Raw genomic sequence first — 21,788 nt, 5'->3', positions numbered from 1 at the left:
AATCGTTAAATAAATCGATAAGTAAATTAATTACTTAATAAACCTAAAATAAAAAACCAAAAGAATAAAAATAGAAAAACAAATCCTGCCTATCCTACTGTACAACCTCGTTTATTTGCATTTTTTTCAAATTTAGCAATAGTGGTACCCTTTATCAAGTCAGTATTATCAAGTACTATGATTATTCTGATTTACAAATACTCTCATCGATGACCTAAATGTCATTTAGAGAAATAATTAAACAATATAAATTAAAATAAGTGTAAATTATATATAAGTTCTTGATTAAGAATCAGTATCATGTAGAGTATTCACACAATAATTAAATACATTGTGCAGTGAACCCATCCCAAGTGACACCTCGTGTGAAAAAATTGGAATACCAACCAAACCAAATTTTCCCTGAATATTCCATACTGTCATCAATGTACTTGGTGAAGTTTTAAACAAGTTATTCTCGCTCTCTCTCTTTTTTTTTTAGCAGTTATTGGCAGAGGTGGTGGAGTACCCCCAAATTTTACTTGCTTAGGAGTTGCATGACTTCAATATATATTTTACTCATGTTTAATTAATTCAGCTATTTTGTAAAATGGGTACTCAAGTATTGAGTTACCAGTCATAATATGTGATTTCATATTTAAAATTGTATCATCAGACAAAAATAGGTATGTTCAAATTCTGGGATTTTATGGATAACATGAAAAAATGTATCCAAATCACATAATTAAAAATGTCCAAATTCAGGGAAGAAGCAACATTTTTCCAAATACATTTTTTAACATACAACTTGCTTACAATGCATGAATGTTAGAACGTTAGAGCAAGGAAAAGTATTTCAAATTATAACATTTACTGTATGTTCACTTTACCTCCAAATGGCACAAAAAGCAAAGCAAATAGAAAATGACTGTAGAACAGTGAAGCTTGTGCACAAATTAAAGGAGTTTCACGTGCATTTTTGGTTAAAACATGTTTGCTCTTCATTCAGTAAAATTACTTGTAGTGTGTTTGTAGAAATTTTACTTAAGTAAAATTACTGTTTTTTTCCACTCTATTTAATAAATGGATTTCAACAGGGTGTACTTTCTATGTATAAGAAAATATAAACAAAGTTAATGTTAACATTTAGGAGAGAAACAGATAAGCGCTAAGGCAGGAGTAAATTTATCTGTGGTATAAAATAGAGTTTATATGGTTATTTGCTGTGTTTATCTATAAAGGAAAACATGAAGTTATAAGCAATTCTATATGTGCTAATGGACAATTGCAGAAAAGAAACACAAGACCAAAAATAGTTTCTGTAAAGATGAAAGAACTGAAAACAAAAATAGAAAGTTAATATGTGTAAAATCTGCAGACAATGCAAAAATGGAAAAAATGTGAAATAAAGAAAAAATAATGGAGTAATAATGGAGTGAGGAAAAGTTATATTTATGTCTCCTGTTAACAACAGAGAATTCTATTTAAAAAATGTATTCTTCATTTATATGTTTGGATCACATTTAAATCATTTTTGTCAACATCACTTCTTAAGCATGTACCTCATATTTTCACCTAATAGCTTTTAGAAGCACTTTGTACTATGCATTTATTTTATATTTATATCATTATTTTTTATGTGGAGTTGTACTGTAAGGAACTCATCATTATATTCATGTGTATGAAATACTTGAAGTACTCCCCTTTATTAAAACAGACTAAATCAAGCACTGCAATTCTACGCAAAACCAGAAGAGGGCGCAGAAACACCGCTAAATAACCACAGACTTGAGGTTGTGCTTTTATTTTGAAGGCCAAGCTGGTTGAGAGCTGAGCGCGTGCAGCAAGGCTGGAGTCCTTCACTTGTCAGTTACCAACCACCGAGGTCACCAGGAGGAGCGGACGAACAACCTGGTGCTGGAGCGGAGTCAGTGAGAGAACCTGAAAATGTACCGGTGATATGTCTTATATTCTTACCGTTTAACATTCAGACTGGAGATAGGCCGATAATTAATCCGCGGGTTTGTTTATTTTTAGCTAATTTAAGTAAGTTAGCCAGTCTGCTGTAAGTTAGCCTTTAGCTATGCTGTCAGGCCGTGTATTCCCATCATTTCTGGACCATGTGCTAATGTCATTATCTGCTGCAGAATTAGTGTCACCCAACAAGCTTTAGTTTTAGAAATATATTTTTAAAAAGGTTAAAAAAAGAACCGTGTGGCATATTAGTTGTTTTGAGTGTAGCAAATGCGAATGTCATTGCTTTTTAATTACTATAATTTATTTTATAGTTAAAGTAGTGACAGTATTCATATTAAATACCTTCCAAAAGTGTTTTAATGTAATGTTTATATTTATTTTTTGGTAAACTTGTGATAATAAGAACACTGAGCAAAAAAGGTCGATACAGAATTAAGCTTCAATATTTTTAACTAAATATAGGGATTTATTAAATGTATAATGTTAAATAGTCGTTTCAACTTTCACGTTTTTTTTCAGTTTTCTGGTTATTGAACCAGTAAAAGTGAAAATGTAGGAATCGAAGTAAAAAAAAAATTAAATTGCTAAGTTTACATTACAAAATAGAACATCATTTTTTAAGTTACATTACAAAATGATGAAAATGAATCATTTCATCAGGTTATGAAATGACTCATTATTATTAAAAAAAATATTGTGTAAGCCAATATTATAAATAAAGCTGACCATCATAATTAACTATTTCTGGTTTTTAAAAAACAGGTCAAGATCAATACAGATTTCCAAAGCAAATTATCTAAATCTTGTGAATATTTTTTTCTTTTTCTGAACTGTTTTTTCTCTTTGATTCTAAAAATCCTGTACATATTGTCTTATTGATTCCTCATGTTACAAAGCACAGATATGTAGAAGTATTTTATCAATCACTAGAGAAGTAGTTACAATTTCCCAGCAATCTGAAGGAGGCAATCCAGTTAAACTTGCAACAAACAGAAAAAATAATTTCATCTAACTGGATTTGGCATAGTGTCCTGAACATGTTGCTATCTTTTATATTTATTTATTTAGATATTTTAACAGAAATAAAGTCCAAAAGCCTGTTTAAGGAAACTGGTTTTCAAAATATTGAGTGATATCTGTATACTGCCGTTGGTCCAAGGTGTTTTTTTGGTATTTGCACGTACTAAACATCTGAGGCTTTACATGACGCCGTCATTATATCCCCTCCTGAGCCCGTTGAGGTTAAATCTCCTCTGCTGTCGTCCTCAGCGGCTCCGGTGGAATGACGGCGAGCGCCAAGCCGCTGCCAAGTCATGGATAGAGCGCTGCCAAAATGACACACGAGACCCTGACGAGCTCCCAGTTGTCTCTCAAGGCCGCAGCTTTGCGAATGGTTGACCTACCGCTGTCCGTCTACAGCTCCCTGACACAGGTAAGCATGAGTTTTCCTGTGTGTTTCTTTATTTACAAGTAGATATCAGCATCACATTGCAGTCCAGATTTGAAATAAACACATTTTAAAAGCTTATGCGCATAGATTTGAGTTAAATTCAGGAGAAATAATGAAAGCATGAAACTCCAAACTGTTTAATAAAAAGAGAATAGAGATGCAGCAACTGGATAGGAAGATAATTTAGATGATAAATATTGAAAAATTATGTTTATGTATATTCACTTGATGCATGTCATGAACTAAAACATATCCAAATTCCAAACACTAATTCCAGTAAGCAGCAACTTAAATTAATTTTCTTGGTTTCATAGAAACATTAATCTGAAAATCCCTTCATTTTCTGTTGCATTCAAAACTGGTGCATATTCAGGCTACCTGCAGCTGTTGTTTTTCTCTAATGTGTTTATAGTTCTGCTGGAAAAAGAACCTAATTTCGGGGGGAAACCTGATCATTGCATCAGTAAATAATGGGGATTAAAATAGTTTACTTTCATTTCTTCTTGTAACAATATTGACCTGAATTATCTGTTGGTTTACCGTTTGTGCTGCACTCAGTAAAGTTTGTCCACTGGCTATAAACTCTCATTTTAGGCTATAAACTCTCATTTTAAAAATGAAAGGAAAAGTTGCAGCATGACTGCAAAATAAGAGATTCGTTTCAGTCCAACACTCACAATGCTATAAACAGAACGGTTCTAAATTGATTTATTATTTTTCAGAGTAATTCAGAAACAGTAAGGCAGATTCTTAATTTCATTGTTTGGCGTTTTGAAGAACGTGAAGTAAAGAATCTGGGTCCTGTAGTTCATGTAGTTGGTCTTTTTCTGACATTGAATGTTAATTTTTATCCATTTTTATAAAGATTTCTGTGGCTTTAAATAAGTTGCTGTCAATCAGGGAAACGGCTTCAAAATATTTTTACTCTAAAAGGTACCTGTCCAAATTAAATTAATTAAGTAAGAGTAAAAAGGATTTTTGTAAAAAGGCTACTTATATACTGAGTAACAGATTAGAACATCTGATTTAATATTTTATAACTGTGCCACCAGAGAGAAAAAAATCGGTTATGTGCAAACTAGTCAGGCGTTTTAAAGACTAAAATTAAACGCACTAATAAATAGCTTAATTACAAATTAAGCAAGGAGACAGACATTTCTAAGATAAAACTTATGAAACTAATGCTGACAGTAGAAAATGTATATTTATCTAAGTATATCCAGCGATAATATATAGTGTTTACTGAAACCTTTTGACCTATAAGTGGCGCAACAGGCTGGACAGACAGAAAATAACATTTAAAGAACAAAGCTTGTGTACAAACAAGAGGTCTCACTTCAACATAAACTGTAGGTTTGTCTCTGTGTCTCATGCATTTTCAGTTAAAATATGTTTTTCATTCAGTGAAGTTACTCACACTGGGTAGTTTCCAGACATTTTACTCTAGTTGAGTAAAATAGCGCGTAAAGTACGATATAGTAAAGCTGTTTCCCAAAAAAGTTACTCAGTTTAATCTAATTAGTTACGAGCTCTGCAGATGAAGTTGTCCAAGATGTCTAATAAAATTTGATTTAAGGAAAAATGATTTCACAGTTTTTATTATAAACAGCAAATGACTTATTGTTTTCTTTTCTCTTGCAAATGGAAAAGCATAGGACTGCAAATCAATATTTATCTTAAATATAAAACAGTCTCTTTTTTTTGCCTGCTGTAGATAAGAAATTGTGTAAATTAAGACCCGCGTTAAGAATGTTATCCTGCAGTTTAACAAACTAGCTTCCTGGGTTTTCCCCCTTAGATGGTTTTGCTTTCACATTTGCTTCTGTTTGTCCTTTGGTTTAGGAAATGTCCCATACTTTCCATTTGATACCCACATATTGCTGTGTTTCGCTAAAGGGTGTGAGCATTTGTTTGATGCGAGACTTGAAGCTTGTTTGATATGATTAGGGTCGTCTGGTGGGAAGACACCTGATACCTGGCAGCAACTCTAAAGCTAGGATGTTGTTATATAAAAGGATGTTGTTGATGTTGATGTTTGAGCTTTTTCTGAAAGCTTTCATCGTTTGTAATGTTCAGCAGCAGCTTTTGTGCAAAATCATCTCATTCTCAGGAAGTTCTGCAGTTTTACTGAAACTAAATCCCAGGTTCACTGATTCCCAAAGCTTTTATTTTATGCATCCAGTCAGACTGACCATTTTTAAAATTGTTTGCAGCATGCAACAGTAATTATCAGTCACTTGTCATAAGTGGTAAAAGTTTCACGATTCTGTGAGATTTAACATCAGGGACGATTCAGCTGATAGAGAAAGGCTCCAGTTTCCCACTCGTTTGAAAGAGGCTACAGAATCGATCTGCACACTGCAAAAACACAAAATGTTACCAAGTAATTTTGGAAATATCTTAGTACACTTGAAATAAGACAAAACTAATGTACAAATAACTTTTCAGCAAGATATAAGAACTTGTTTTAATTCCTAAATATTAGTGAAAACGTTCTAGTTCCATTGGCAGATTATTTCACTTAAAACAAGAATTATTTTCTCATCAAAATAGTTCCTTAATTTCATCAAACTTAAGGAATTATTGACTTAATATAAGTTCCTATTTCTTGCTGAATTATTAGTTAGTTTTGTCTTATTTAAAGTATACTTATAAATTTGCACTAGAAAATAGACCAAAATTACTTTGTAATATTGTGTATTTTTCCAGTGCAGGGTTTCCCTCAGTGTATCATAAGCCTGGCGGGCCACCAGGCTTCACTTGTGCCCCCACCAGGCTTACCATTGTTAATTTACCTTAGTTGGTGTTTATGTATTAATCTTCCAGTCTTCCAATAACACATAATTATCAAGTAATATTTTCAAATTTCCTGTCAACTTTAAATATTTTTTAACTCAAAAACACGGCGGCCGGCTGGATGACCTCCCTAGCACCTGGAGCACCGGGCTTAGCAAGTTTTCTGGGGTAAACCCTCCTGTGCATTTGAAGTTTAATCAACTTTACTGTGATATATTAGCATGCACTGTTTAATTTTGGGGGGAAAATCTCTGCTTTGTAGAATAAACTAAGAAAACATGTTTGGAAGCTAAAATGATTCAACACTTTTCTCCTTTTAGGAGAAAAGTGTTGAATCATTGGGATTTTCTGTCCTCCAGGTGAGCATCAGCACCGGCACCAAGAAACTGGTGGCCGCCACAACCTTCGGCACCATCTCGCTCCTCTTCCTCGCTCGCCGCTTTCAGAGGAGGAAGGGCAGGAAGAAGGGCCAGTCGCCTCAGTGGGATCAGGTTGAGTTTGAGTTCGTCTCCCCAACGGCCGCAGAAAATGGTGAGATTTCCTGACACTCTTAATATTCAGACTGCAGCTGAAATCATTCATTTTAGTAATCAATTAATTGTTGACTGGAGAATAGACTCCAAAAAGGTAATTTGCTGAAAAAAACAATGTACTCAGAGTAGCAGTTCAGCCAAAACCGGACCAAAAATATGTTCATTGTATTTAAGAAGGAGAAAACCCCTTTGTCTGTAAATATGTTTTTCCCAAAACTCCTCAAATTGCAGAGTTTTAGATTAACTTGGTTAAAAGAAAATCTATTTAACACCATTTGCTGTAAATTATTAATTTATCAAAAAAAATACTCAACACATCAGCAGAAAAGGCTTTTCACATGTTAATGTTGAAGTATTTTTTTTCCTTGCAAATACATTTTTTAAGCTTTCTCTAAACAAATGCTGTTATGGCATTTTAAGCATTAAAATGTTTGTTTTTCTTATTTAAAAAAGGAACGAAAACTAGATGAATTATTGCTAATTAATCGAACAAAATGTGTGAACTTCAAACAAATCTTCTCCAGACTCATAAAACTTTTTTTTTTTGTATCTTTTTTGACCTTCGTGGTATAGAAGCACGTTTTCCTGCCGTGTTAGAACCTCACATCCTCGTTTTTAATCTTTATCTCCTTAGATAACACCAGCCAAAACATCAGCGTCACCTTCAGCTCCAAGAATAGCTGCTCAGCTGGATCTGGGCTGGTTCTGACCACAAGAGATTACAGAAAACTGTCCGGGTCTCTGATGAGCCTTGCCTCGGTAAAACAAATCTCATTACCTGTTTTTTATTCTATAAACTTACAAAACCAGAAGTGTTAGAATAAATAGTTTTCTATTTTTAAAAGTAAAACGTTAATTCCTGCAAGTATTTCCCATCACTCTGTGTAGTAGTTTGAAGCCTCCTGTTTTGTGTTCGCAGGTAAAAAGTGTGAACTCGTCCAGCAGCAGCACCTGTGCAAACGAATCCATCGGTTGGGATGGAGGGACGGACGCCGATGTGTGCAGCGTCGTCAACCTGTCTATCACCACACCTGAAAATCTCTACCTGATGGGTGAGAACTTCCTGTAACCTGATTATTTTTGTAGCCATGTGATCAAACTGCACCAAATCCTAAGTAAGCCTGACGCAATAGCATGATAAATTCTCCCAGAAGTTATTAAAATAACTTTGCAACTTTGTGTTTTTATAATGTAAACGTTCTTGCTGCTGAAACGTGCTATAAAAATAAACTTGATTGATTAATAACGGTACAAAAATACAAGAACATAGTTTTAAAAGATCAATAATCTTTAAATTCTAATGAATATGTAATCACTGCAAAAAGTCCCCTTTCAAAAACAAGAAACAAAAGTACAATAATAGGGTATAATTTTCTTAAAATAAGAAAAATTATCTGCCAACAGAACAAGAAAATTTATCTTGTCAAGATTTTCTAAAACAAGAAAAAATATCTAACCAAGATAAACCTACAATATCTTAAAATTAGTGTATTTTTACTTAAAACAAGCCAATTTTACTTATACGAGTAAGATATATTATCTTATTTTAAGAAAAATTATCTCAAGTAAAGAAAATGTTACTTGACAGTGAATTTCTTGAAATAGTGTAAAATTTTCTTATTTTTAAGAAAAATGTTCTATGTATTAAGAAAATAAATCTCATATATTCTATTTGTATTAGTAAAATTGGCTTGTTTTAAGTACAAATACACTAATTTTAAGATATTTGTAGGTTTATCTTGGTTAGATATTTTTTCTTGTTTTAGAAAATCTTGACAAGATAAATTTTCTTGTTCTGTTGGCAGATAATTTTTCTTATTTTAAGAAAATTATACCCTATTTTTGTACTTTTTTTCTTGTTTTTGAAAGGGGACTTTTTGCAGTGATATACCTAAATCTAGTTTATTTTTATTGTTGCATAGGATTAAAATATATATTTTGTCACAGCTTTACTCAAGGTTCTTATGCTAAGACAAAAATCCAAAAATTGATCCTGTGAATACTGGAACAAGAGATGGTATTGGCTTGCTGAAATGAAGACATAAGTTCAATTACTTTTAACATTTTTATTACATTTAAGTTTCACATTAACACAATAAAACATGACTACTGGTCAGAATTTAAAGTCTGGATGGGCATCTGATTCTGAAACAATCCTGTAAAATGACAGAACAATGACGATCTGACACATCTGCCGCACTAAGAGTCAAGCAAACCAAATTGTCCAAAGCAAAAAAAAATCTTGGGATTAGATGTCAACAATAGGAGCTTCCTCCACAATGAACTTCTTCCAATAAGCCATAGCCTTTTATATGTGAAGTCTTGCCTCAGTTACGGACGGCGTTCTCAAGACGTCTGTCAGCAGCACAGAGAGGAGTGGCCCCACACACGGATGCTGAAAGGTGTAGTAGCTATGATGTCCTCCTATCAGAAGATCAGGGCAGGCAGGCATGGTTCCAATGGCCAGTAGAAAGTTGGTTTCACCTTCACCACAGAGCTGGAAAGTGGTCTTGTTTGAAGTTGTTGGGTCATCTGCTAATTGGAGCACAGACAGAAAAACAATCACAAAACAAACCATGTTTTAGTGACAAATCAGTGTCATGATGAATCAGTATCATAAATTTCTTACCTCGAGAATGTGAAGGATGCCGCCACTTGCAATTCCCAAAGTTTCTTTTAGATGGTGCAATATGTGATTGGTGATGTGTCTAGCATAGGCTTCACCATGGCAACAGTTTGGTTTACTTGAAAAATAAAACAAGTCTTATTTTAGTTCATGTGCTCAATTACAATATTACATGAATTCAAGGTGGCAAGACAGTCATTTTAATTAAATCAAACTAGGACTACTTAAATTCACCAATCAAAAATAGTGTTTAAAATATCCTGGTAACAGTGTGGAATATCTAACCTTTTTGACTCATTGCATTTAAGTTTTTAAATTACAGCACATCAAACACCCTCAGTTAGTGAAATACTAGGCGGAATTGCCCTTTAACCGTTTCCTGAATCAGAAGCTATGAATGAGAAGCCACCTTAGCTATGTTAAAAAACGGAAGCTACCAAGAACTCGTGTCGATATTATTTTTAAGCCACAGCTATTGTGGTTAATAACTGTTCAAAGCTCATATTCACAAGAGCGGCTCTTTAACCACGGATGAAAATTGGCATATCACGACATGCTAACTAGCTTCAGTTAGCTTATCTTAGAAAGACAGACAACTTTAAACTTACCTCTGAGTACAGCAGCTGTACTGGAAGTCATTTAAAATATCCAAAATAAATAAACAAAATAGAAATGGTAAATAAAATGAAATAGGAAGAAAAAGGAGATAGTTGAGACCAAAGCACCAGACTGAAAACTTTTATCATCTAGTTTTTCGTAGAAAGAGAGAAAAGAGAAAAATAATAAATTATGCAAATGGAAATTATTGAGCTTGTTTTAATTTTATCATGCGATTAATTGATTTATCCTGAGGAATGCTGTGCTCTAAGACATGAACACGGTGTGTGTCTCTCTCAGGCATGGATTTGTTTGAGGAGGCGCTGCAGCACTGGGAGGAAGCGCTGACGTTCAGGAGCAGACAGGGTGACGATGACGACGACGATGCCGCGAGCTGCAAATCTGTCAAAACGGGAGCTGGAGATGCAATCGCTGAGCAGAGCATGGAGGTGAGAGACGAACTCGGCTTCCTCACTGGCTTCATGTTGGAGCAGCTCTGTCATGTTGGCTCTGATTTGCTCTTTTTCTTGACTTTTCTTCATTTTATTCTTGTTTGGACGATTATTCTCTCCAGTTTTGGATGCTTTGTTGCAGGAAGTATTTCTTTTTCCCTTCCCTTTTACAGTACCAAACAGTTATAATGCGTAACCGTGGCAACAAGTTTCCTTTTTTTTATTTTAACAACTGGGAGTAGGTGACTAGCATCTCAAAAGCTCAACTAATATCCCAAAGGTGTTAAAAAGGAGGTTTTATGAAAGACAGTCATACAACAATAGATTTCAGTCAGAGGACTCTTCAGATTTGTTGCAAAACTGACTGCTACTTCACTTAACATCCTTCAGATGTTAAGTGAAGGTTAAAAAGGTATCAAACTATTCAGAGCAGGTATTTGGTGCACTTTATTTACTTTACAAATGCATGTAAGCTACAGTTTGTACTGTTTCAATTAAAAGAAACACGTTTTCTCACCACTTCTTTGATTCATTTTGTCCAGCTGTTGACTTTAAGTCTGCGACCAACGAGAGCCAGGTATTGTGTTGCTGGTGCTTTTAATCAGTTTTCAGTTAAATTAATTCAGTCCAACTCCATAACAGTCACAAAATGTCACCAAAATCACTCTGTCCCTCTAAAATCTTTCAGAAAATCGCAAAAGTGTATTGAATTGTATTGTTTGCTGAATATCGCAATATATATTGTATTGTAAGCAGAATATTATGTATCGTATTGTGAGATTATTGTATCACTACAGCCCTAATTCTAATGAACATTTAACACTGGAAGACATTTAAATATCCAAAATAAAGAAATAAAAAAAACTTAAGCACAAGTAAAATTAATTATAGAGTCTTTGTAAACAAAATTGTCCTTCAGAAAAATAGGGCTTGTTGAGACCAAACTACCAGACTGAAGACTTTTGTCATCTAGGAAAATGATAAATTATGCAAGTGGAACTTATTGAGCCCATTGTAATTTATCATGTGATTAATTAATTAATTGCCTATTGTGACAAACCTATTTTGGACCTGAATTAAATAAATATCCTGAGAGAAACGGCCACATGAATGGATGGATTTTAAAGCTGATAACCAAACATATTTTCAGATGACGTAAAAAAATAGGCCGTGCATCGTGTCTAATGGAGAACTGATGATGATGATGGTGAAGTTACAGATCGACTGTTTGTGTTCAGGACGTCATCAGCGCGGAGTTTATCCACAGGCTGAAGTCTCTGCTGCAGCGGGCTTACCGCCTGCAGGGGGAGTTTGAGGGCGTCCTCGGCATGTCGGAGCCTTCGTCCCGCAGCAGCAGCAGCCAGGGTGAGTCACCCATGCGCTCTTATGTAATTCTTTATGCCAGCACATAATCCTAATCCAAAGGTTGTTTGAGCTCTGCGGTATTATTTCTGAAATATGCACTGCAAAACATCCTAGTTCATACCAGAGAATGTGAGTTTACCAAATGTTTTCTCCAATAGTACAGCTGGGTTTTCTAACCTAATCAGTCGTCTTCATCTATTAGAGGAAATTATTTTCTCCATCATTCTGTCTGCACATCGATTTTGGAGAAAAATGATGGACAAAATGGCGTTCTTATCTCGCCTGTATGGCAGACTATTAACAACTAAATCAACATGATCTACTGATAGCATTTTGACCCTCGTTACCTTTTGTCCTGTTGGTTCATTTGTACTCGGTTTCTTTCTTTTTTATGCAATAAAAAATGGAAAACATCCCAGTTCAGTGTTTCGTCAATCCAGACAACATTTAATTTCCCTATATTCTCTATCCATCTGTTTATCCATCCATCTATCCATTTATTTATCAGTCTGCTTGTTTAGCCATTCATCCATCCAGCAGTCCAGTTGTTTGTTCCTCCATCTGTTTTTTGTGCATCTATTCCTCCTCTAATCAGTTGATATTTTGCATTTAAAGCTAGACTTTGACAGAAATGTCTATCATGAAGTGAATTAGATTATTTACACATTAATGTCACGATTCATATCACTTAATAAATCACTTTGTTCACTTTTTGATCAGTTCAGTCCAGAAACGACGTATTCAAAATGAAGTACGACCATTTCTCTTTGGCCAAAGAAAACGTCTCTCTATTCTTGATACATTTCCTTTCATTTTCAGAGTTTATGCACAGATAAACTCCACTGAGCAGCTTTAGAGCGTCCATGTTGCTGCTTTTGGAAACTCAATGAACAAACTCAGCGAATGTTTGTGAATTCTGCCTCCCAGATCAAACGGCGGACCTTCTGGCCAGAGAGGAGCTGGACGACGTCTGTGTCAGAGACAGCATCAGCATCGCTTCCAACGACTCCTTCGTGTCGGCAGCTGAGGTAGGAAAAACATCAAACTTTTCTCTGGAGAAAGACTTAAGGATTCAACTAACTTATTTCATTTTACTACGTTTTCACCAAAGCATAAGTAACGGCACATTTTCATGCTTTTCTTCTCCATTAAACCAAAATGCCATCCTTAAAATGTTTTACTTTTAACATTTCAGGTGTCAGAAAGTTTGGTTTTATTTTTGCACCTCAACACTTAAAGTTTGACTTTGATGCAACAGTAAACATGCAGAAACGTCTGTAACCTTGTGCCGAAGTCTAAGGTTGACTCAAATAGCTGCAGGTAACCAGAACTCGGTTTATCTTCTTTACTCATTAACTCTCCTTAACTCTCTGTAGGGGGTTGAACTTTGCATCCAGCACTATTGGTCATCTTGACCTGCAAAGTGCAAAAATAAACTGGACTGTTGTTCAAACTCATTTGTTTGTTGAACTCCCCTGTTTGAGTCCATCTGTGAACCTGTGTTTCTTAAAATTAGTCCCATTTTGATGCTACAATTATTCACAAAATAAAGATTTGTTTTAATATATATGTTGTCTGTAACTTAACTGCAGCTAAGTGTGGAAAATTTACTTAATGTAATGCAGCTTACGTGCATATCTAGTCATAGCAGATTTAAAATGGAGAAGCCCAACAAAATCTGTGTAATAGACCTTTAACACACTGCTAAATCCTCTGCCAACTTCAGTGTTGGTTTTCAAGATTTGTGGAAATAATAAACCCCAACTAGTTTGACTGTCCTCTAATTATTCGGGACACATTCACACTCGAATGTCCAGAATGTTTCAAAAACTACTGGAAATATTGAATTTAAGTTGGGAAAAACAAATAAAATTTATTTTATTTTTGTCATGTTGTCCATTTCTTTAAATTTATTCAAAACTGGAGATCATATATACTGATGGAAAACATGTTATTGTACTGGAACGCCTTACAAATCCAACTGGATATTAGAAAACATCTACAAATACCAACACATAAATGAAGCTGGTCACATACACAAACTAAATGAATAACATCCAGCCACACAATATTCAATCAAGTCCTGCTCAGCTTCTGTTTTCAGTATGCAAACCACACAGAGTAAAACGATTTTAAAACTGAAATATTATTCTACTTATTTAACCTGGGGTCGCGTGTTTGGTTCAGCTGTCGGAGCACAGAGATCTGAGGAACACTTTTCCCCTGGGACATCATCCTTTTTACGAGGAGGCGCTGCAGATGGCCGAGGACGGCAAAATCTCCTCCAGGGTGCTTCGGTAAGAAAGTTAACATCAAAGCCTGTTTGGTACATCTGTGAGATTGTTATAGCTCTTCTACAGCACTTCAGAGGAAAACAAAAAAATAATCAAATTACTACTAATTATCGATTAATGGTTTATTAGATTTAAATTAGTTCCATTCGATTAACTAATAATGTCCGTTTAGACATTATTTTAGTCTTGTCGTTTTGCCGCCATCCAGCAGAGGGCGCCGCTGGTCATCCTTAAACGGAGCCATTAGTAAACAGAAACAAAGATGGCGGCGGGCTCTTCGCTAACAGGAAAGAGAAACGGTCCAAACGGAGTTCGTGTGGGGTGAAAATGCTCTTTATGCGGTTCTGTTCTAAAATACAAACACTAGATAAGTTCCTAAAGATTTCAACTTATTGGCGCTCGTTCAGCCGAGCTGCATGACGAAAGCAGCGTCAACTTATCAATCAAAAACTTCTGATTTGCTATGAAAGCGGCGCTGAGGATAACGCAGAAAAATTTTAACATGATGCCAATTAGCACGATTGATTTTGAGAGCTAATAATGTGAGAAAACAACCATTATCTGTTTATTCGGTCAGCATTTAACACAAAAACAGTCACATATGATGTTGGGCGCCTTTATTCAATTAAGCATTAGAAAAAAATTTCCCTTCATGTTACGGTCGACTTTTGATACAAGAGAAAAGTCGGCTTTTTCAGAAAATGGCCTCATCAATTAATAGTTAGTCAATTGGTAAAAACAAATCAATTTTAGATTAACTCATTAATCAATAACATCAATCTAGTCCAAACTCAAAGAAACATCAGAGAAGATGGTTTTGTTGACTGAAGTGGCTGTAAAATTTATTCCCGCCTTTACCTCGACATATATAGCTTGCACAAGTTAGTAAAAGTGGTGCTTAAAATCTAGCTTGGCTTTTGTTATTACTTATTTAGTCCTTTTTAATTATTTAAATAAATTTCTGTGTTGCATTTGGACGACACTTTAAGCCTTTGTTGCATCTCTGTGCTGAATGTGGACACACCCTATGTTTAAAGTTCAATCTGATTAAAACTGGACTCATGTTCATAGTTCACCACTTCAAGTCAAATTTAATAGTTTTTGTGAAAAATGTTGCAAAGGCCATGATGATGCAAAGCTTTTAAAGATCTCTCCTCCTAAATCTGGTTTTACAGAAATTAAAATCCTAACATTCTGGTTAGTTGACCATATTGTTGTTTTTTGTTTTGAGAAAGCATTATTTTAATAGTTTTCACTGGAAATCGGCTCAACAATGTCGAGCTTGTAGTCCCAGTTGCCTTGAAATGGATCAGAATCAAGTTTATTGCCAAGTTATTTGTGACAAAGTTGAATTTATTTTGTTATCATGTGTGGGACACAAGAGAACATGTACAACCAAAATATCAACATTTGTACATCAAATTATAAAGATGGTATGCAGAGATATTGGGAAGTGTGCAAACCTGAAGTAAATGGGTTTATAAAATGGAGTAAACGGTGTGTTCATGAGTTTCCATTTTATATTCTTACAGCATCTTAAACTCTTACAGAACCGGAGAAACGGCATTAAGTTACTGTTATGCACACACAAACCTCAGCTGCTCTCAGTGTTGTAGGTGAAGTTTTGTTCTCAATAATTTTCAGAACTGAGATACTGGAATGTCTTGGTGACTTGGATTTCCTGGCGAAGCTGCACTGCGTACGGCAGGCATGTGAGGTACAGTCCAACTTCTTCATCATCATCATCTCACAGTTTCATCTGCAGAAAACTGATCAGCTATATTAAAACATTATTTTGTCTTCAGCTCATTTTGAGTGACAGGGCGACCAGGATGTTTCTGGCTGACACTGGAAAGAAAATCTTGTCTTCCATTATAGTCAAAGCCCAAAAAGTAGGTCTGAAACGTGGCTTTTGTGTGTTAAATTATATTTAATGGTTGAGTTTTTCTCCTCTTATGGACGACTTTCTGTTTTTCCAGAGTCCAAAGCGATTTGAGGAAGTGTTTGAGGAGTTGATTGTCTTCCTGGAGCATTCGGATCATTGGGAAGACACAGAGCTGGAACTGGCTTCACGAGGGGTTTGTTCAAAAACCCAGATTATTAAGTTGTGGCACCACAGTTCTTCTTTGTTTGTTTAATATTTCACACTCTTCCTCACTAGGTCAGGCATCTGAACTTCTACGACGTTGTTCTGGACTTCATCCTGATGGATTCTTTTGAGGACCTGGAAAATCCTCCCATCTCGATCCAGAACGTGATCAACAACCGCTGGCTCAACAGCTCCTTTAAAGAGACGGTGAGGGAAAACTGCAGGAAAGTAAATTGATTTTTACGCCACTGCTTTCTGGCATTGTGTTGAATCACTTTATTATTTCTCAGGCGGTGGCGTCAAGCTGTTGGTCAGTACTGAAACAGAAGAGACAACACATGAAGGTAGGACCGTCTCCTAATGCGTGGGTTCCCCAACTTTTCCATTTCATGGCCCCTTTTGTAAACCTACAGAAAATACGCCAAAATATGTAAAGAAGCATCAACTTTTAGAATTCACTATTCAATATTTCCTTCATTCATGTAGCATAAATGTTGCCTCATACCATCTGAAATTTATTATCAGACAATATATTATGACTTTATTGCTAGATAATACAAATTTTAATGAGTTTCCTCTTTTGATTATTTGAATATAGGTAATATTTTATATTAATCACATTAGATTAGATTTTATTCCCACAGTTCTCGTGGTTTTTTTCAGTAGTTTCCTCCACAGCAGCAAAGTTTCCAGTTTCTTGCTAAGCTAGCTTGATTAATTTGACTGGTAATCAGAAAATTAGCATCATTTAAATCAATTATATTAACTTATATTTTATCTAAAAATAATTGAGTAACAGAAATTTTAAAAAATATGAAAATTTTAGATTTTTTTAATTTTTGCTCCCCCCCTCATCTTCTGAATCCTCCACAGCGCCCCCTGGTGATTCCTAGCTTAAACATGCTGTCCTAATTCATACATCAATACTAAAACTGTTATTTCAATGGATTACACTTAGTTGCGAACATTTTTGCCTTTCCAGGTGTCCAACGGCTTCATCGCTCATTTCTACGCTGTGTGTGAACAGATCAGCCCTGTCCTGGCCTGGGGCTTCCTGGGGCCAAAGAGCTCCCTGCACGAGTTCTGCTGCTTCTTTAAGGTCCGAAAATCAGACTGATCTGTGGTATCTGATTTCATTCAGAACTTTTAAATCAAGATGATGAGTTCTCTTTCCAAAGGCTTATTATGGGAGATTAAAGCCCTTGAAAAAATTTTATTTAATTGCCACTCAAGTTCTGAGTAAAACATCATTCTATATTTAAAAATTATTCAGACCGACCGAAGTATAAAGTTAAGTGAAAATTTTGGTATTTTAAAGACTAAAATGAAAATAACTAGAGGTGTGCCGATCAATCGGTCACGGATCATAATCGGCCGATTTTCGTGAGAAAGTGTATGATCGATGATCGCCGATCATGGTCTCTTGTTGCCGATACCGATAACCTGCTTCTCATTTCGCAGCCTGCCTGTGCAGCTGGTCTCTTCTTTCCTTCACTCTGCGCAAACGCGCAGCAACAAATCCTAAGCGATGTGGAACTATAACGCACTGAGTGAATGGGGAAGTTTGCGTGTTGCGGCGGAAAATTGAAGCACGTCAAAATGCATCAACATTAATCTAATACGACATAAAAACAATGCCATACTTGAGGGAGTTTGGCTACATCGAGGCTCACTGCAGTAAAAAAGACATATGGAGGATCAGATAGCAGGTAAAGCAGCGCACAGCTACAAACACTCACCCGGATTAGCATGACGGTCAGAAAGCTAAACAAATAACCCGCAAAATTATTTAAGTCTTCGAGCTGCGATGTAAGACACTGGTTCTGCTCTCGCTGTTGAACCGCTGCTACGCTACAGGTAGTAATATTTCACAGACGGAGCGCCGCTTCTGCTCCACCTGGTAGTGACTCTCACACCGAACCTCTGTTTAAAGCTGCAGCATCTAACTTAAAAAAAAACATTTTACATTCGTATTAAAACTTTCTGTCCTAACATGAGACAGATAATCTCTGAAAAAAGAATCGATCTCCTCCCTGCTCTGCATAATTACTCCGCTCAGTCAGAAACGGCCACTCAGAACTAGCAGTAATCAGCTAGCCGCCATGCTATCAGGAAGTTTTCATTCAGTAACTCAGGATTGTTTATTGTAATGGATCCTGTATTTACCTTTTGAATGTCAAGTTTTATACTTGAATTTTTTTGGCAATGTTGAGAGGCAATTTTGGCAATTTTGACTCTTTGCATTATTTAGCATCTTCAGAACCTTCATATGTTATCAGTCTGTTAAAGATTGTATTACCAATAGCAGTACAATTTGCACAATGCCTGTTTTGTTTAGTTTTCTTCTTGGAAAAAGTTATTAAAAACAAGTTTTTCTCTAAATTAAGGTGAATTCATGGTTCCTTTTTCCACATAATGTAATCGGTAGTGTTTATGATAAAAAAATAATTATGTGATTGGTATCGGTGATCCTCATGGGTGATCGGTATCGGCAGGAAAAAACCTGATCGGCACATCTCTAAAAATAATATAATTACAAAATAAAAAATTAGGCAAAATAAAAATGTTTGCAAATCAGTTTGTTTTAAAAAGAAAACTGCAGGTGTGTGTCTGGGTCTGGTGAATTTTTGATTAAAACAATGTTTTTCATTCAGAGGGTTGAGAATCCAGAAATTTTACTCAAGAGTAGTGTACAGTACTACACTAGTGTACAGTGTAGTACTGCACACTAGTGTACTGTAATGTACAGTACTACACTGTACTTTGAAAATACTCAAAGTACAGTGTAGTAAAAATAATCCAAAAAAGTAAATTTTCTTCCCCAAAAAAGTTACTAAGGTAAATCTAACTAGTTACTATCCAACTCTAATAATTTGCCACGTTGTTTAAAATGATCTCGGTTGGGTTTCTCGTTGGTTATCCTGCAGGCGTTGAATCCTGACCTGGTTTCATTTTCATTCGTTTCTCCTGCAGGATCAGGTGCTTCACTTCCTGAAGGACGTCTTTGACCTGGATAAAGTTCGTTACTCCACAGTGGAGACGCTGGCGGAGGACATGCTGCACCTTCTGCACCGCCGCTCCGACCTGCTGCTGGCCTACCTGGGAGCCGACGCCCTGCGGCCGCTCAGCGGCTGCAGCGGCCCGCAGGTGCAGCTGGTGCCCAGCGCGCTGCTGGAGGCACAAGTACAGTAAGCGGCCACACGCCCAATCCACAGCCGCTGGACCAAAGAAAGTTATTTTCTCTGACTTTTTCCAAACCATGAGGGGTAAAACAGACGGACGGTCTGAGATCATAGTGTTTGCTTTTGTGGATCGGTCTGCCTTCGTCGTCGTCTGATGTGGCCTACTCCACGTTCACGGTGCCATATCACTCTTAGCTGGCGGTGCACCGATCTGTTTTCTGCCTAAGATTCCGATTGGCCGATACTGACTTGTTTTAGTCTGAAATGTTGCTATCCGAGTGAAATTTTCCTCCTCCATCTTCTTGAAACTAAACAAAATTGCAGTCAAATGTTTGTTCTGCGTTTGTGCTGCCATCATTCTAAAGACATTAATGTTTCCACAGATTATGAAAGGTCAACCAGCCAGTCCACATTTACAAAATCAAACTCAAACTGGGGGCAATCAACTAAACTGTTTGTGCAGCAAAATTTTTTTCAATTTATTAAATAATAAATGTTTCCAGAGATTATGAAAGGGTTGACCAGCCAGTTCACATTTATAAAATCAAATGAAATGTTTTAAATCAACTGTGCTGTTTGTGCAGAAAAATGTTGTTAGCATTGAAAAAGTTCCATTTTTTTTTTTTTTAAATCATTTTGTAGGTCAATATGCAACAAAATTATATATGTAATAAAAAAAGATGAATTAAAAGTTTCTTTAAGTTAACGTTGCTATGTATGTGTATATGTAAAAAATTTATTAGCACAGTAAATCGATATAAATTCACTGTAAATGTGGACTGGCTGGTTGACCTTTGGTGACCTCTGGAAACATTTATTGGTGTCTGTAAAATGATAGTGGCACAAAATGAAAATTGTTGCAGCACAAAAGGTTGACGATGATTTTGTTTGATTTGAAAAAGATCAGGTGGCAACTTCACTCGGGTAAAGTTGCTAAAAATCGCAAGAAAGTTGGCGAGTTGGTGACAGCAACTCGGCAACCTTCAATAAGTATCGGCCGATCACTGATCTCTCAAAATCAATCGGTCCGATTTATCGGCGCACCGCTACTCTTAGCAATAATGTGTAGTTTTAACCTGAAGGTAAGTGTTGCGCTTTGTAAAATAAAGTTGTATTTATTGCGGTTTATTTGACACTAAAGAGATACGTAGCCATATTTATTTCAGTAGAAAGCCAAAAATGTCTGTTTTGTAGATGTTGCAGTTGTCTGTAAGAGCTTCAAACATATTGCAGGCTTTATCACATTTATTTAACACCAACAATGCAATAATATTAGACGCATTTGCTGCTCAGGCGAGCCTCTTGAACAGGAATCGTTTCCTTCCGACGCAGAAACTCTAAAACCTTTGTGTTATTCTTGAAGCTGTGAGCTTTTAAGCAACTTGTGCCAGTCCTTTTTTAATACAAGCACAAGAAGCCTTAACATGAAAGCAATTACTCATCATCATCCGTCACTGTCGGCTTCAGTGTATTTTCACAGTGTGGCATGCAGAGAGAAGTTTCACTGAAACACATAGAAATGTATTCAAAGTTGCTGTAAATCGTTATTTTGGGAGATAAAATGTTATTCTAACAAGTCTGACTTTAAACACCCCACACCTCATGCATGTAGAGTAACGAAGCAGCTACGTTTAGCCAAAATTAACCACAAGTATTCAGAATAATGTAGATGTGAGTAAAAAGTCTTCAGCCTTCAATGTGTGCATGAAAAATCTTTTTGCCACTTAGGCTGTTAATTCATAAACCTGACATTTCCCAATAAGGTAGCACTTTGTCTTCCCTTATTCACTGCAAAAACAAAATCTATTTTTGGTCTAGTTTCTGGAGTAAATATTTTAGTACACATGAAATAATAGATCTAACTTAGTAACTTTTCAGGAAGAAATATGAACTTGATTAAATATTGATGAAAAATTATTTTACTTATGAAATAATTGACAGTGGAACAAACTTTTAAAAATCAATATTAATTATTCATTGAAAACAAGCCGTTTTGCTGTAAAGCTACTTTGAAGTCGTCTCATTTCAGTTGTCTTAAGACATTTGCATTACGAACTCCACAAACATACTTGGTAAGGTTTTGTGTTTTTGCAGTGTAGTAGTGTGAAGACAAACATGAGCTTTAAACTGAAGGAGGCCCATAAGGGATCAGTTTTAAGCATGAATGTACAAAGTGTATTAAAATTCTCCAAATCAATCAAGTATTTGCAAAAAATGAAATTTAAAGATTTTTTGCACATTTAAAAAGGTTTGAAACAAAAATAAAAACTGGATTTGAGTTCCAACGTTGCAAAGAATTTGAGCTTTGTGTTTTATTTCAGTCTGTGGGAATTTGATCTGGAAGTCAAGTATTTCCTGTTTATTTGTCCTCAATATAAATTAATGTGGTGTTGACTGATTAAGGTTAGATTTGTGGGCAAACTGTATTTTGTGTAAAATGAAGCAAAT

General features: G+C 35.6%; 1 protein-coding gene across 2 annotated transcripts; it reads left to right on the top strand.

The window, feature by feature from the left end:
* Nucleotides 1-1,781: 1,781 nt before the first annotated feature.
* Nucleotides 1,782-21,637, top strand: miga1 (mitoguardin 1). Of its 2 annotated transcripts, none has more exons than XM_008434631.3 (16): nt 1,782-1,928; nt 3,226-3,388; nt 6,562-6,733; nt 7,370-7,494; nt 7,655-7,787; nt 10,259-10,407; nt 11,649-11,775; nt 12,703-12,803; nt 13,963-14,072; nt 15,714-15,786; nt 15,875-15,961; nt 16,049-16,147; nt 16,231-16,365; nt 16,449-16,502; nt 17,141-17,257; nt 19,132-21,637. In XM_008434631.3, exons 2-16 carry the CDS (start codon nt 3,290-3,292, stop codon nt 19,348-19,350), a joined length of 1,800 nt encoding a protein of 599 aa, XP_008432853.1. In that variant the 5' UTR covers nt 1,782-1,928; nt 3,226-3,289; the 3' UTR covers nt 19,351-21,637. The 2 variants fall into 2 exon arrangements, with proteins under 2 accessions (XP_008432853.1, XP_008432854.1); XM_008434632.3 differs by having other exon boundaries at nt 1,793-1,934.
* The last annotated feature ends 151 nt before the right edge of the window (nt 21,638-21,788 follow it).

The sequence above is a fragment of the Poecilia reticulata genome, chromosome 17 (genome assembly GCF_904066995.2).
Source record: "Poecilia reticulata chromosome 17, P_reticulata-male-v2, whole genome shotgun sequence".
In the NCBI taxonomy this organism is placed as follows: domain Eukaryota; kingdom Metazoa; phylum Chordata; class Actinopteri; order Cyprinodontiformes; family Poeciliidae; genus Poecilia; species Poecilia reticulata.
Note: the sequence above shows the minus strand (reverse complement) of the source record. Positions and strands in the feature narration are given on the sequence as shown.